Genomic DNA, 16,660 nt, shown 5'->3' with positions numbered 1-16,660 from the left:
GAAAATCTGTTTACTAAGTTTTTAAACATTATTAGAACCCTCAAAACATGAAATAGGAACCCTATAGTCACCTTTACATTTGTATTACCCAATATAGTAGATAGGGTGCAAAGTAGGACATATTAGACATAAATAAGATAACACAGACTCACACATTAGCAGTTCCTTGTTTTTGCGTACTTTAAATGGCTTTATACTCATATTACCCAATATAGTAGACAAAATAAGAGGAAATAAGCCATTTAAGACATAAATAGAGCCACTGCTCGAGCAGTGTCATAGTAAATGTGTTCACCAGGGAACCTTAGCGACGAGTCTAGTGCCTGTCTCACCGAACAATTACTGACACCTAGTGGCCAATGTAGAATACAGTACTATGTTCACACTTAGGATGCTTCTTCTGCCTTGTATTTGTATTTTAGTTCATTTAGTTAGTTCATTTAGCCATTTAATGCTTGAAAATGCTTAATTTAGGCCAAGAATAAGTACAATTTGCTTAAATATGCATTTTTTAAAACTAATAATAGGCCGGATTCAACCACAAAACTTTGATTCATGAATTTTTGAAAAGCCGTGATAGAGTGAGGGAGCAATAAGGGATGACTGATGACTGCTTTTCTTAAGGGACAAGGCGAAAATAAAAAACGGTATGTGGGGGTACTTTCATTCATTCATTCATTCATTCATTCATTTATTTTCTATGTCACGTGTCCTCCCTAAGGTAACTGAGGCATGCTGGAGTCTATGCGGGGGTGCTTCTACTTATCTCATTTCATCAAAAAAACTACACTCTGTCTCTTTCAGTTAAAATGAAGCTACCATAAAAATGATGGACTGTTCATATCTGTGCGAAGAGGGCGAGCTTCCAAAGTCAATAGGGGATCAAATACTTATTTTCCCTGCTGTTGATAGCGGACAGTTTGGACTGGCTTAGTAGTGTAATGACATCCTTTTGTTGAACTCCATCTTATATTGGTCAAACAAGCACATTAAGAGATTCTTGCACATATAATGCACTCGTTGAGCATATAAGCAACCACGAGTGGGATTTGTGAAACCTTGGATTACAATGGCAGAAGAGGGTATGGACCCAGGTGACTCCTCATTTGTATTTCAGTCATTTCATTTTGCTTTCAAGAGGGAAAAAATGGCCTTCAAAACATATATATTCCCCCATTTTCACTACAAAAGGCCAGCACGGACATTTCATGGCTTCCTATAGCCATCACCTCAATATTACCATATGAGTGAGATTGAAAGCGGCATGCAGACATCCTGATGCAGCTCGCGAGCGTTAATGGCCGTGAATGAGCCATTACCATTTGAAGGTGCACCGTCGCCCTGCCAGGGTTGTAGAAAGTACGCTACCCACTTCAAACCAAGCGCAAGCCAAGCAGAGCAATGTGCTGCGGCCTATAATTGAAGTCCATTGTGTATGCAAGCGTTCATAGAATAGATTATAACGAGAGGGATGGGGCAGATAAGCCCCCATTATCCTCTCAAAATTGTCAAGCTTCCACGTATGGACAGCAGATGTCATGAAAGACTGTATGAGTGACACGGGATGAGCGCCTCTGTCACAATCAGATGATCATTGCTGAAGGATTATTCCAGAAAAATCCTATACAACACCCTGCTACGCTACTAGCGGTGTAACGGCACACTTATTCCTAATATATTTTATGTATTTATTGGTACCGGATTTCCCACACGGTGCACATTAAAAGTGCCGGACAGGAAGTGTGCCTGTATCACATGTCTACTTGGTAAACAAATATAGTCCACCCCAGCCTTTGGGTGTCATGGCTAGTGATAGTGCTAAAGAGAAACCTGAAAAGTTTGAAAGACCTCTTCCACATACCTGTCATACCTGTCAACCCTCCCGTTTTTCACGGGAAAAAAATCATTTTTCCAAGTCATGTTGAATTCTCAGGGCACTGAATCGATCGCAACTGGACTGTTGAGGTTGTCTTGGAGGACGTTTCGCCTGTCATCTGAGCAGGCATCATCAGTTCATGGTCAGAGACTAGGTAGGACTGATGAACAGTTCGTTTCATGCTGAAATACTAGGTAGGAGAGCTGTCTTTGAGCATGAACTGAATTGTTTATCAGTTCATGCCCAAAAGCAAGGTAGGACAGCCCTAGTGCTACCTAGGGCTGTCCTGCCTAGTCTTTATTAACATGAACTGAACTGTTCATCAGTTCCAGATAGGACTATAGGTGTCCTATCTAGTGTGACTATGGCTGTCCCACCACCTTGTCTTTGAGGATGAACTGATGAACAGTTCAGTCTGAGCTCTAGTCTGACTAGATGAGACTAGAACTGTCCTACCTAGTCGTGGAGCATGAACTGATGAAGCCTGCTCGGATGACGCCCAAAACGTTTTCATGGGAAACTATTTTGTCCTTCTTTCCTTTCACACTCCTGTTTAAATAGTTTCCCGTAAATTATCCACACTTGAGTTACAGCGAATTGTGAGGACGATCCAACAGTAAATTGGCAGTAGGTAGTCAGGACACCACCCCAGCTGGAGAGCTGTTCTTGTGTTGGGGAATGAATTTCCCTTATTTTCCAGACAAAAATCCCATATTTTCAATGGTAAATGTTGACAGGTATGTTCTTTCGTGGTTCAAGTCTCCTGTTTAGGAACACGTGGCCTTCCCGGTGAAATACATCACCAATACGTGAAGCTGGAACTAGTATTACTGTACTTCAACCAATAAGGAACGTAAACACAAAAGCTAAGCAGTTTTATGTTTTACATCTTACTTGTTCCTTTACTGCAGAGATCCCCAAACCCCGGTGCGTGGCCCGGTACCGGGCCGTGGGTCATTTGGTACCGGGCCCAGTTATGTTTTATTTTGAAAAGTAGCCGGATTCTCTCTGTTACATCCGTCTCACTTGACGCATGTCCATTGTGCGTGTGCTAACTTTATCTCATGCCGCACAGATAGACTACTACTGTATTTTTAGCATTTTTCTTTCACCTCATATTTGGTGTCAAATGCTGATACTATGTGGGAATGCATAAAGGTAAGTTTTGATGACTTATTGAGTACTAATGTGCGCATTTGTCTCAAGTTAATTCATGCTAGCACACTGCCTTTTACCACACACGTCAAACAGCCATGTAATAATCTCTCTGGAAAAACTTGGCTGGAACTTGAACTGGTGGATGGTGGGTCGGCATTCATGTTGTACTTTTAATTTGATGTTATTCATGTCTTAGTTTTACACAATACATAATAAATAAGATCAATTAGATCGCTATAATGTACGAAACCACCACCCGGTCCGCGGGAGATTTGTGGGAACACAAGCCGGCCCGTGGGTCAAAAAAGGTTGGGGACCACTGCTTTACTGTACCAAAAATGAACCCAAGTGTGACCTTAAAACCGAGAACCATACCAAACCATCATTACACTGTACCGTTACACCCCTAGTATGCAGATCCCTGAAACACCCAACCAAACCTTGTCTCTTCTCCAATCCCTCTCGTAAAACGTGTTAAATCTGTCTTCGTGTCTGGAGATGATAAAGGCTACAGACCAGCTCAGGCTGTGGATTAGAAGGCTGCTGATTTCCGAGACAATATTTTAACAGGAGTCCCAGCATGTGGCCTTTTATCTGATGGAGCCACAGTTCATCGTGGTCAAATCGCACAAAACCAGAGGGGAGAAGGGCTCACGCCAACAATTACCACATGAATGAACATTGTTCAATGCATCCCCCACCACCACCCTGTCCCTTACGTTTAGTGTGCTGTCCAAAATAAAATAAAGAAAGGACACATTTTTTTATAAGCTTACAAAAGAATAACTTTTTCCCCTTAGCGTTTGGATTTTTGCACACAGACACTGGTCTTTTATGACTGAAAAAATAGGTTTGGTGATTTAACCACAGTGCCAAATATGCCACAATCGTTTGTCTTCTCTGTTTTAGGTTGGGAAAAAATGGGAATTGAGAAAAATAGTACCATACGGGTGACTTGAGGCAACAATTAATTAAATTCATTGCCTCAATTTTAAACCCCTTAATATTCCGGACAGCTCTATTTTTGTCTAAAACGGCTAAAATGACATACCCAAAGTAAATGTAAAACTAACATTGAAACATTTGAAGTAGAGACCTGGCTTTGGGCTCTTTTGAAAGCCAACAAGCTGACTTTTTAGCTCCAACAATCAGAACCTACCTAGAAAAATAATGTGGGTTTTTTTTGTATGTCCGCCTAGAGTTTTTTTTTTTTTTTTTAACTTAAAATAACTTTAAAATAATTAAAATAAATGTAGATATGTGGACTGGAAAACACAATGGGTCTATATTTTAAATCCTTGCCTAATCCCATTTGGCAATAATCCAATTTGACAATGATACTACAAACATGGAGTATTTTACAAAGGTGTGTCTAGACTTAGGATCACGTGTTCCAAAACTGTTCCATTTGGAGACCCGACACTTTGTCAGAGTTTTCACTAACGCCATGCAAACAAAATTCCATGTCTTCCTGACATCTTGGCTTTCACGACAGTTTTGTCATTGTTTGGAAAATAAAGACAGAAAATGTAAAAAACTCAAGTGTGCACAATCGATGTTTTCCTGGACACGGAAATTCCTTGGTTTTATGACAAAAAGTCCACCCATCAACCAGCATATCAGTGTTTTCACAGTTTCATTGGCTATCAATGTGTCAGTCAGGATTAAGATTGAATGTAATTGGCCCAAGTTACGTACATAAGAAAAGGGGCTGGTGCTTTTTGACTCACAGAAGCTGATTGGCTATTGTACCGCAGCAGACAGGGTAAACAGTTGTCTATTGGGTCGAGTGAGGTGTCAGTCAAAAGTTCAAAGTTTACGTAGCTAATGTGTAGCTAATGCATGCTAACTGAATGTACGATCAATAATATGTGCAAAGTGTGCACTGGTAGGCTGTTGGAACATCAAGGCATGAGGTGCATCAAACTACCCTCATTGACACGCTGCATCTTGCACTCTAATGTCAAGGATACCAAGCGACACCATCATTGGAAGAGAGCTGATTATTCGCAAGACCTTCACAGACTAACCTGTTGGTGCTGAGATGGTGGTAGGTGCACTAGTCCTCCGACCTCTCTCGGCACTGATGCTGATGGTGTACAGCATCCCGGGTGTCAGGCCTCTAAAGGTATGAGATTCAGAGCCTCCTGCAACCACCTCCTCCGCCCTTTGGCCATCAGCGGACACATGGACAAGTCGGTAGGAGTCAAACTTGGCCAGAGGACGCCTCCACTCCAAAATCATGGTCGTCTCTGTCACCTCTGCAACTGTTAGGTCCTTGGGTGCATCCAGGGCTGAAATAGAGAAAGTTGCAGTTCACAATGCCGGCTTGACCAAGGACTTCTTCAGGGAGAATAACATCACTCTTTTGGACCATCCTGCATGTTCCCCTCATTTAAATCCCATAGAGAACATTTGGGGATGGATTGCAAGGGAAGTTTATAAAAATGGCCATCAGTTCCAGACAGTTGATGCCCTTCATGAAGCCATCTTCACCACTTGGAGCAATGTTCCCACTAGCCTCCTGGAAACACTCACATCAAGCATGCCCAAACACATTTTTGAGGTGATGAACAAGAATGGTGCAGCTACTCGTTACTGAGTCCTTTTTTAAAAAAAAATTATTTCTATTTTTGGGGGGTTTCGCGGTTTTTGGAGCTTTTGTCTTAAACTTTTGAACAGCCTATTTCACTTTCATGGTTGTTTGCTTTATTGCTTACTCAAAATCTTTTTTGTCTCACACCAATATTTTTTTTTTTTTTTGCATTTTGAAGTTTTATTACTTTTTTCAGAAACCGGTGCCTTCAAAATAGCTAGTTTGGTCGTAAGAACTTCTAAACACAATGGGGTCATTGCTTGACTTCTTACCTAATCCCATGTTGAATTTGACAACGATACAAGCATTTCGTAATTCACACAGTTTTTTCTAAAGTTAAGTCCATGCAAACAAAACACTATGGCTTCCTGACACTCTATTTTAACACCGTTTTGTGATCATTGTTTGCAACCTTCGAAGGCGCAGCGTTGACGCACAGTGGCGATTTCGGTTTCCTAATTTAGCTACACGTTTTTTTCTTTTGACAGCTATTTTTACAAAATGAAAATGGCCGAGAGCTACTCATTTTATAATTTTAACCCAAGCAAACTGAATATGCTTGTTTTACCAGAACATTACCAAACTGTTGGTATCCACAACTCCCATTTTGTATTTCAGGATGCATTTCCTTATAGCGTTCTCACATTATTAACTGCAAACCTGAATGAAAAGCAGGCTTGCATGCACCTCATGCGGTCTTGAGGGGGCTACCTGGTGCCCGTGGGCACCGTGTTGGCGACCCCTGGTCTACCCAGATGAAAGCTGTCCAAACTGAGCAATATTATTTTCACAAAGGCAATGTTTCGATACACTTCTTTTACTAGACTTTCTGAGGGTGTGCAAGTAGCAGTGCAAAAAGAGAGACAAAAAAAAGTCTACAGTGAGGAAAATAAGTATTTGATCCGTTGCTGGTTTTGTATGTTCAGGTCCCGTACAAAGGTATGAACAGTCCATCATTTTATGATAACTTTATTTTAACAGATTGACAGAGTGTAAAAAAAACATGAAGTAAACGTTAGAAATGAATGTTTCTTAGATAAACAAGTATTTGATGGCAATACAAAAGGTGGTTTAGTGGTTGTTCTAGAAAGTTTTGTTAGCGAGCACAGAGGTCAGCTGTTTCTTGTAGTTGCCCACCATGGTGCGCACATCTCAGGAGGGGGTTTTGCCCAAAGAAACATCCGCAAAGCAGAATGTTTCCACCTGCATGTTGCACAGTAGGAATGCTGTTGTTGGACTCATATTTCTCTGCTGTGTCCACTTAATGCATGCAAAGAGCGCCATTTTGGTGTCATGTGACCACATCACATATTCTCCCAAGCCTTGTGTGAGTCATTCAGGTGTTTTCATATCAAACATTCAGACGGTGTGTCTTCTGGAGCAGGGGGACCTTGCGGGCACTGCAGGATCTCTATCCATGACAGCAAAGTGTCTTACTAATGCCTTTCTTGCTGACTGTGCTCCCAACTCCCTTGACATCAACAACCAGCTCCTCCCTTGTCATTCTGAACTGCTGCCTCATCTTTCTCACAATCATCCTTACCCCACCAGGTGAAATTTTGCATGGATCTCCAGAGCGAGGGTGGTTGGCTGTCATCTTGGATTTCTTCCATTTATCAATGATTGCACCAATGGTGCTCTCTTTCTCACCAAACTTCTTCTTCATGCTCTTGTAGTCCATTTCAGTCTCTTGCCGGTCTACAATCTTGTCCCTGAGATCAGCTCTTTGGTCTTGTCCATGGTGGTGGAGAGATTTGAATGGAAGAGAGTGTTTGCTTGACAGGTGTCTTTTATCCAATATAATGGGTTTAGATTCAGAGTACTTTCTAGGACAGGACTAACATTAAAACCGGTATCTACTTATTTCCCTTAAGCCAATACAAATTCATTCATTTACTATGCCGCTTAATCTTCATTAGGGTCGTGGTATGCTGGAGCCTATCCCAGCTGACGTTGGGCGGGATAGGGGTACACCCTGGACTGGTCGGCACCCAATTGCAGGGCACGCACAGACAAACTACCATTCACAGAGTCTCCAATTAACCGAACATGCATTTTTTTGGGAGGAAGCTGGAGTACTCGGAGAAAAGCCACGTACACACGGAGAGATCCACACAGAGACGTCCAATGGAGATTTGAACCCAGAACCCAGATCTTCCCAGATCTCCTGACTGTGTGGCCAACATGCTAACCACTAGGCCACCGTGTGGCCTAATGTTATGTGTAATGTTATTTTTTTACATTCTTACATTTTTTCTCTCGGTTATAATAAGGCTACCATAAAAATGATGTACTGTTCATGTAAGTGGGTATCTAATACTTATTTTCCCCCCTATGCATGGTCACCATGAAACCAGCATGCATGTTATTGTGGAGAAAAAGACAAATGACGTCTTCTTACCAGTCACAGCGTTGGTGGTCGTGGGCATACTCTCACGTTCGCCTTTCACCGCCGTCACTCCCATTCCGTACTCCGTCCCGGGTCTCAGACCTAAGTACGCACAACGAACAAAACAAGTGACGCACAGAAATACAAATTCCAATATCTGCCAGTGCATGAATGGCCGGCCGTTCTCTGTTGCCAAGTGGCCAGCTGTTTCTTCTAATGGCTCCAAAGACAAAAAGACTTTCATGTGTTGTGCTAACACAATAGCTTGCAGCCAAATTGCATTTCATGGTAAACTCGCAGTGGATACACGGCTGGTGTATTTGCATTGATAGATCTATAGGGCCCTTGTGTTGCAGCAGAAACACTGCTCCCAATGATAGAGCAGGCTTCCGAAGCCCTTTGGTCTCCACAATTAAGTCCTCTCCCGGCCTGATCGCCTCTAATTCCTTTATGAGCTCCCTCAGAGGTCATCACACGCAGGCTCCTGCAGCATGAAATTACACCTAATGCCCAGGAAACTCATTATCAATAAAATCACGAGCGTGAAGGCAATTACAGATAATAACTGTGTGAAAGCACTACTTGAGGAGGACATCTGCTGAATGGACACACTGCTACATTTCCATGGGATGGGCCTCCCAAGGACAAAGAACTGGGCCAGACAAAGACACTATTAAACTGTTTTGGAAGTTTTTTTCTCCCTCTCTCTCATTGTGTCTAATCTAGAAACAAAATGTTGCTTTACAATGTCAGCAGCATTGATAGATGAAAACATGTCTGCTGCTGCTGCTTGAGTAAGATCTCAAAGAGGAATAAGCTGCAGCGTGATTCCATTGAAAGAGTGAGTTCCAAATCCCCTTGGGTGGTTTTCCCATAAACTTGTAGATGAGCAAACATTTGACGCTACACAAAAAAAGCCAAGCCGCTGTAGAAATGAGCTGGCTGAACATAACACCGTCCATTTAACAAGAAGTACCACACACACTTGTCCAAGAGTAAACCCTTCATGCTATAAAACTTCCTTTTTCCTGCAGGGACTTCACACTTGGTCTCGGCTACAAACGAGGAATACAAAAAATATGCATGCAGTAATTAAGCCATAAAAACCATCTCAAGTAAAATGATGGGAAGGTGTACCTACCACAGACCTAGTGGAACAAATACACTCGTCACTAAAATGGCGAAAAGTCACTAAAAGCATTATAAACTTTACACGTCGGTAAACTGACTTTGACCGTCTCTAAACTTGTTTTGTTCCAGAACTTTTTGGCGAATTTTTGGTCGAATATATCTTTTTTAATTTCTACATTTTTTTTTCTCTGAAAATAGGGATTTTATGGCAGAAAACATATCTAATTTACAGCGAGATGAAGCAATTTCAGTCGAAATTGCATGTGGATGCTGAAATACTGACGCTGAACTGAAATGTAGAATGAAGGTTGAAATATCCTAGATATGTGATTCAACCTACGGATCTAAGGAATGAACCAGCGACCATCAGGTTGGGAGACGACCACTCTACAAATTGTCCACGTGTAACGGATGCCAGCCTGTGAGGCTGTGCGAGTTTACGTTGGTAAACCTCACTCCCTCTGCCTCAAGAGCTGCGCTGAACACGTGGCCGACAGTCCGGGCTTTTAGTCGTGTGGTCAGCGCCCTCGCCTACCATTACAAAGATCTTGTGTTCCAGCCCCGGTGCGGGCAGGTGCGAAACAGAACGGTTTACACACACCAGCATCAATGTTACAATGTAGTGTTAATTGGAAAATGAATTTCCACCAATAGGGGCCAACATTAAAATGAATGCAGTCCATTTATTGTCAGGTCTTGATAGACAGCCTGCATGTCCTGAATGAGCTGAACATTTTGATCATTCATTTTGGACCAAAAAAACACCAGAATTTGAAATGTAAAAATGGAGAATGACTGTTGAAATGTATAAATATGTTGAACTATTACATAAGGACTGAGGATCAAACCAGCAACCATTGGGTGGGGAGACGACCAGTCTACCACCTGAGCCATGTCACCCTGTAGAATACGTGGACTGTTACAGTAATGGAAAATGGAAAATGATTTGTCACCAGTCCTGTCGTTATTATAAGACTAAAAATGGTGGAATTTGAAATGTTGGAAAGTAAAAATAAAATGTAGCAATAAGTTAAATAAGTTGAATGATTGCAGCGGGATTGAATCAGCAACCATCAGGCTGGGAAACTACCACTCTACCTCCTTACAGTAATAGAAAATGTGAAGTGATTTTTCACCACTAGGGGCACCAAATAAATTGCCCATTGATTTTCAATGGGTAAAATGTCAGAGAAAATAGGAAATTACAGTAAATGTGGGAATTCTTTGAAAAGTCCTGATAGATAGCCAACATGTCCTCAATGAACATTTTGACATCGGATTGGTTTGAATTGAATTATGGGACAAAACATTAGTCAGAATAAGAAGTAAATAAATAAATAGATGAAAAATGGTGTATAATTTCATGTGTGAATGCTTCTCAGCAAAAATGAAAAAGTGAAACGTATATATTGTATAACCGCTGCACCGTGACTCTGATTTGCAGTAAAGTGCTGCCGACTGCTTAAATTGCTTCTGTGCAATAACACAGATCATACATTATTGGCAGTGTGTGACAGTGAGAGGCAGGTTGGGTACCAATGATCTTGGCCATAGTGGAATCTTTGGCTCCGGCGGGGAACAGCAGTTCTCGATGCTCCCCTCCAGACAGAGGTCCATACTTAATACGGTAGTTGTCCACCTGAGCGTGACTGTTTTTCCACTCCAGAGTGATGCTCTCATCAGTCAGCTCCACCGGCTGCAGGTCCCTGGGAGCATCCAAGTCTAAGACATACACACAGGAAGATGTTAGGACACCCCAGTAATAGAGGTAATAACAAAAAACTTCCTGCCACAGGAAAAAAATCCTCATTATTCTGTACTTGGTAGGACATTTCATTAACCACACCTTAACAGGATATCCTCGCTCATAAACCTAAAGTATGGGTGGTCTTTCCCACACCCCCTCTAAACCCACCCCACCTGGAATGGCAACACAGTAACTGCTAAACCTGCTTGTGGTGAACAGTGAACAGGAAAAAATGAAGTATTTCATCCCCTGCTGATTTTGTAACTTTACCCCCCTTACAAAGATATGAACGCTACATCATTTTTATGCTACCTTTATTTGATCAGACAGAATGTAACAAAATAACATGAAATCAAGGTTATGAATTAATTTGTACTTGATTGACAGGAATAAGTATTTGATCCTATATCAACCAGCAAGCAGTCCAGACCAGTTTTTATTTTAGTCCAGCCCCTTTAAGAGAGTACTCCTGATCTCAACTTATTATGCAGATAAAAGACACCTGTCACACAAACCTCCCCACCACCTTAGGCAAGACCAAAGAGCTGACCTCAGGGACAAGGGTGTAGAACTGCACAAGACTGCAATGGACTACAAGACCATCAACAAAATTGTAGACCAACACAATACTTGAATATCCTACAAAACCATCACCAAAATGGTAGACCTGCACAAGACCTGGTTTACATGACCGCCAACAAAATTGTAGACCTGCACAAGACTGGATGAACTACATGACCACCAACAAAATTGTAGACCTGCACAAGACTGGGATCAACTACATGACCACCAAAAAAATTGTAGACCTGCAAAAGACCGGAAGAGACTACAAGATCATCAACAAGATTGTAGACCTGCACAAGACCGAAATGGACTACGAGACCATCAACAAAATTTCAGCCCCACACAAGACATAAATGGACTACAAAAACCATCAACAAGATTGCAGACCTGCGCAAGACCAGAATGTACTAGAAGACCATCAGCCAGATGGTAGACCTACACAAGATCAGAATGTACTACAAGACAATCAACAAGACTATAGACCTGCACAAGACAGGAATGGACTAAAATAGCATCAACAAGATTGTAGACTTGCACAAGACTGGTATGATAAATGGAAGAAATCCAAGCTAACAGCCAATCAACCTCACTCTGGAGATCCATGCAAGATTTCACCTGGTGGGTCAGCATGATTGTGAAAAAGGTGAGGGACCAGCCCAGAATGACAAAGGAGAAGCTGGTTCATGATGTCAGGAGAGTTGGGAGCACGGTTCACAACAAAAGACACTTCCTGCATTGTCTCTGTCCGTTAAAATTAAGCTAGCATTAAAATAATGCACTGTTCATATGTTTGTAAGTGGGTGAACTTACTAAATCAGCAGATTTAGTAAATCAAATCCTTATTTTTCCCTCTAAAGTTGTCCCTCGCTTTATCACTTTTCGAATATCATTCCCTCATTATATTGTGTTTTTTTTTTTTACAAAAAATAATTAATAAATGATTGCTATGTTGTGGTTGACTATGTCAAAAAAATGTTGAAATAGATAGTATTCTGGCCACGAGGCATCAGTAATGTCATGCGACATGATGTTAAAAATACATTACCTTTCACGCTACATGGAGACTGGCTACTGAGCCAGCAGAGCTGAGCCGACATGCCATGGCTGAGATCGAATGAAAAAAGGTTTTCCTCTTATTCTGTGTGGAAGTGGTAAGTTTTGGCTTCTTAGTCCTTTGTCCCCACTTCGTTTGAAACACTTTCTTAAGTTTAGAATAAATAAATTGTAGAGGCTAATTAGTTGGCTCGCTAGCTTGCTTTGCTAGTGGTGGCCGTCTGTTTTGCCCTTGCAGTGATCCATAGCCTGCGCAATGTGATTTAAAGAAAGAATAATACTGTTAAAGTAACGACAGGGGTGTTATTTCATGTCTACAGGGCTCTAATAATGTTAAAACAGATTTTATAAACTGATTTTTCTATTCTCTTAACTACTTAAATCTTCTGTTTATTAATATTGAATCCTACTTCAAGGGAATTCACTTATCGCAATGGGGCCTGGAACAAATGAACCGCGATAAACGAGGGACTACTGTATACCCGTGTGCCATGTAATGCCAACATAGAATTTGTTCAGAATATACTGAATAAAGTCATTTCCACATTAAAATTCCATTTGTAAGCTCCTGACCTGTGAGGAATGACTCGTAGACTGGAACACTGCTCCGTTCTCCCCTGCGGGCTGTCAGAGACACCTCATACTGGGTGTCTGGGGTGAGGCCTCCAAGGTGGTATTGTGTGTCGGCATAGGAAAGCTCAACCACCCTGCGATCAGCAGGGTTGGAGGCAGGCCCATAAGATATGCTAAGTCCATCCACATCGGCCACGGGGTGGAACCAGGTCACCAGTGCTGTTGTGTCCGTCACATCACGTACATTCACCTGGCTGGGGGCATCAATTCCTACAGGGGAAAGGTGTAAATAAAAAACAGTTGCAACAGAATAGGTGTGGGCGAGAGAGGAGGCTGCAGAATCAGAATGTCAGCCAAGAGGAGAAGAATGCAGATTGCAGAGATTTATGCAGTGTTGTATTCAAAGAAACTTGCTTTAGTGCCCCACTAGGATCCCATTATTAAACACTCAATATCAATCCAGTGTGGATGTTATTGCCTTTTTGGAAAAAAACCCTTCCATAAACCAGAACCTTGTATGCTCGGTACATCATATGCCGTTTCAGCAATGCAAGTGCTGTAATATACTGTATGACAATATTTTATGTATTTATGAGGTCATTCAGACAGTTTGCAGATCAAAACCCCATGAAGGACACCATTTCACCCCAGCTTGAATGAATTCGTCACACGCAAGCGACTTTAGGGAAGACACCCCTCTGTGCGGGACTGATAATACACATTTGCGCTGAGCAGAGATTTGTCTTGAGGAGGCCGCCAGTGTATCTTTTGGATATCACCAGACCATTCTCTCAGCCGGGGGGCGGTGGCATCCCTCGGAGCTTGACTGAAAGACTGACTGGTTCATTCTCAGCATGGTGGGCTGGCTTCAGAGCAGAAGCAGAGGCTTTCACGGTAGACATTTAGCCCTCAGCATACTACGAGTGTCTGAGTGACACAAAGAACTTTCAACCTCATAATCTAACTTGTGCTGATGCACAAGCGTACATTCATCCATCCATCTTCTTCCGCATATCCAAGGCGGGGTCACGGGGGCAGCAGCATAAGGCGAGGAGCCCAGGCAACCGTCTCCCCGGCTGCTTCGTCCCACTCTTCCTGGCGGATCCTGAGGTGTTCCCAGGCCAATTGAGAGACATAGTCTCTCCAATATGTCCTGGGTCTTCCCCGAGGCTCATCTGGCTCAATGCAGAGGAGCAGCGGCTCTACGCCGAGTGAGACAGAGCTTCTCACCCAACCTCTAAGGGAGCGCCCAGCCACCCTTTGGCCGCTTCTACGTGCAATCTAGTCCCTTCGGTCACTACTCAAAGCTAATGACCGTACTGAGGGTAGTAACGTAGATGGGCTAGTAAATTGAGAGCTTTGCTTCAGCAGTGCTTCTTAAGGGGGGTAGACTACACTCATAACATTTCTTCAAGGTTGGCAGGTCTGTTCGTGTCTTTATTCATGCTTGAACGATGCTGGTGCCAGCAACTCAAATAGAAGTTTGCACAGATGAATAAATTAATATTATAGGTTCTCCAAAATGTTTAAAAGGTGGTGGAAGGGAGGTGGCGGGAGGAGTGTGTGAAAACATTTCTGTCCCCTGGCGTGGGGCAAGACAGAAAGTAATTGAAAACCACTGGCATACAGTACAGTACAGTCTGTGTATTTATTCTTAATGTGTTTTTCATGAGCCACTCCTTCGTTGCTCTGGCCATCTATTTTTGGTCATTGTCAGGCTAGAAGACCCATCTTCAGTGTCCTCATCCCAGATTGTACGCTACGCAGCCATGTTCCTCTCGTCCCAGCTCTTTGGTCTTCCCCATGGTGATGGAGAGGTATGAATGGAAGAGAGTTTGTGTGACTAAAATAAAAACTGGTCTGTGTGTGTCAGAATGCTTACTAGTTGGTAGGGGAGCAAATACTCCTTTATAATACTTATTTCACTAAATCATATTTTTTTGTCTTTCTGTACTAAAATAAACCTACCATAAAATGCTGGACTGGTCATGTTTTCATAAGAGTGTTAACTTCAGCAAACACTTTTGGATTAAAGTACACAATAGTAGATTTACAGAGAAAGGCCAAAACAGGGGAAGAATATGCACACTTACTTGTGACAACACTCTTGGAGGCCGGAGGTCCGCGTGTCTTGTTCTTCACTACTTCCAGTTTGACTTCGTACTCTTGGCCAGGCCCCAGGCCGGACTGTTCAAATGTGGTGTCTGGACGGCCGAGGGAGTTTAGAATCTCACCATCCTCCTCTTTCTGGTAGCACCAAAAAGCTCTTGTCATTAAATGTTTTTTAAAGACCTTTGGCCATAAAGTATTGTGTAATAGATGATGCAAAAGAAGTGCAACAACTGAGGAGCGTTTAGTCTTCTTAAGTACTGGCATGTGACTATTTTAGTCCAATAGCAGCCTTTTATTTGGTATCGTTTCCCTCTAATTGCTCATTTTTGTGTTTCCTCTGCTGCTTTTCAATCAATGGTGTTCAAAGGCACAGTGGCTGCGGTAGGAAGATGCTGGATTGTTTATCTTCCAAGAGCTATGATGGTCTCGTATTGTTGGTTCCTCTTTTTACATTTTTTTTAATTTTAAATTTAATTTTCCCACTGATTCCTTGTCCTGTTGCACCTTTTTGCCTAACTGTAGCCTTTGGTTAATTCTTTTGCAGCACTTCATTTCTAATTATTTCCTGGTGTTTCCTCGTCTTTTATTTGATTCCTATCCACTCTGTGTACCTGATTTTTGTGATAATTGCCTGTGCCTGCGCCCCATGTAAGCTGTTCATGATAAACTGTATTTTTGACAGTTCTGAATCTCCCTCTGCACTGCGGAGTCCAATCCTACACCAAACATTGCATTATGCTTATTTCCAACATTTTTTACAACTATTTAACATTTAAAACATAGCACATTGAATTTAGGAGTCACAGTTGGACTGTGAATGGTTTTCACCGTAGCTAAAAATATACAATAATATATATACTCTGATAGGATTTATACATCTATTATCACTAGGAATATAGCAGTATCAGTAAGGATTTGCAAGCCAGACTCACAGTATTTCTAAAGATGAGGTTCCAGCCATCAAAAGGGATGTCCAGCGGGTCCCACTGCACCTCCACAGATGTCTCCCTCACTGCCTTGAACTTCAGTCCCTCCGGCTCAGGAAGGTCTGAGGTGATTAGAAACAATCATTTTATGACAATGCATCTTGCTTGTGGCCATTCAATTATAACACATTTAGTGGAACTGTCATACGTGTTGCCACCCTCGCGCTAACAGGAATGCTTCTTTTGTCGTTGAGAATAGCATATACGCTGATCAGGTACTCGATGCCAGGTTCCAACTCTCGAATTGTGGCCTTCTTCTGGTCCCCGGGTACCCGCACCTCCAGTTCCAGACCTCCAGGGGCTGTGGGAATGTAGGTGATGAGGTACTCTGTCACAAGCATCTCGTTCTGCCAAGACAGGTCCACTGTCTCAGGTGTGACCTCTTGTACCGTTAGGTCCTTCGGAGGTGAAACTGTTGACAGAGGCAGAAAGTCAGTGCTAAACAGAGCATGGATTAAGGTCTTCTCAACGTCCT

At 42.3% G+C, this 16,660-nt stretch overlaps 1 protein-coding gene across 6 annotated transcripts in view; it reads right to left on the bottom strand.

Annotated features, from left to right (window-relative positions):
* Positions 1–16,660, bottom strand: part of tncb (tenascin Cb) — a 122,872-nt gene that overhangs the window by 24,398 nt on the left and 81,814 nt on the right. For all 6 annotated transcript variants that reach the window (XM_054773135.1, XM_054773137.1, XM_054773136.1 and 3 more), the window contains 7 exons: positions 16,334–16,597; positions 16,132–16,247; positions 15,181–15,334; positions 13,088–13,357; positions 10,687–10,872; positions 8,032–8,121; positions 5,065–5,328 (listed from right to left, as the gene is read on the bottom strand). In XM_054773135.1, the coding sequence (XP_054629110.1) occupies positions 5,065–5,328; positions 8,032–8,121; positions 10,687–10,872; positions 13,088–13,357; positions 15,181–15,334; positions 16,132–16,247; positions 16,334–16,597 (1,344 nt within the window). The remainder of the gene's footprint in view (positions 1–5,064; positions 5,329–8,031; positions 8,122–10,686; positions 10,873–13,087; positions 13,358–15,180; positions 15,335–16,131; positions 16,248–16,333; positions 16,598–16,660) is intronic.

The sequence above is a fragment of the Dunckerocampus dactyliophorus genome, chromosome 4 (assembly GCF_027744805.1).
Source record: "Dunckerocampus dactyliophorus isolate RoL2022-P2 chromosome 4, RoL_Ddac_1.1, whole genome shotgun sequence".
NCBI lineage: Eukaryota > Metazoa > Chordata > Actinopteri > Syngnathiformes > Syngnathidae > Dunckerocampus > Dunckerocampus dactyliophorus.
This window is presented reverse-complemented; position numbering and strand designations above follow the sequence as displayed.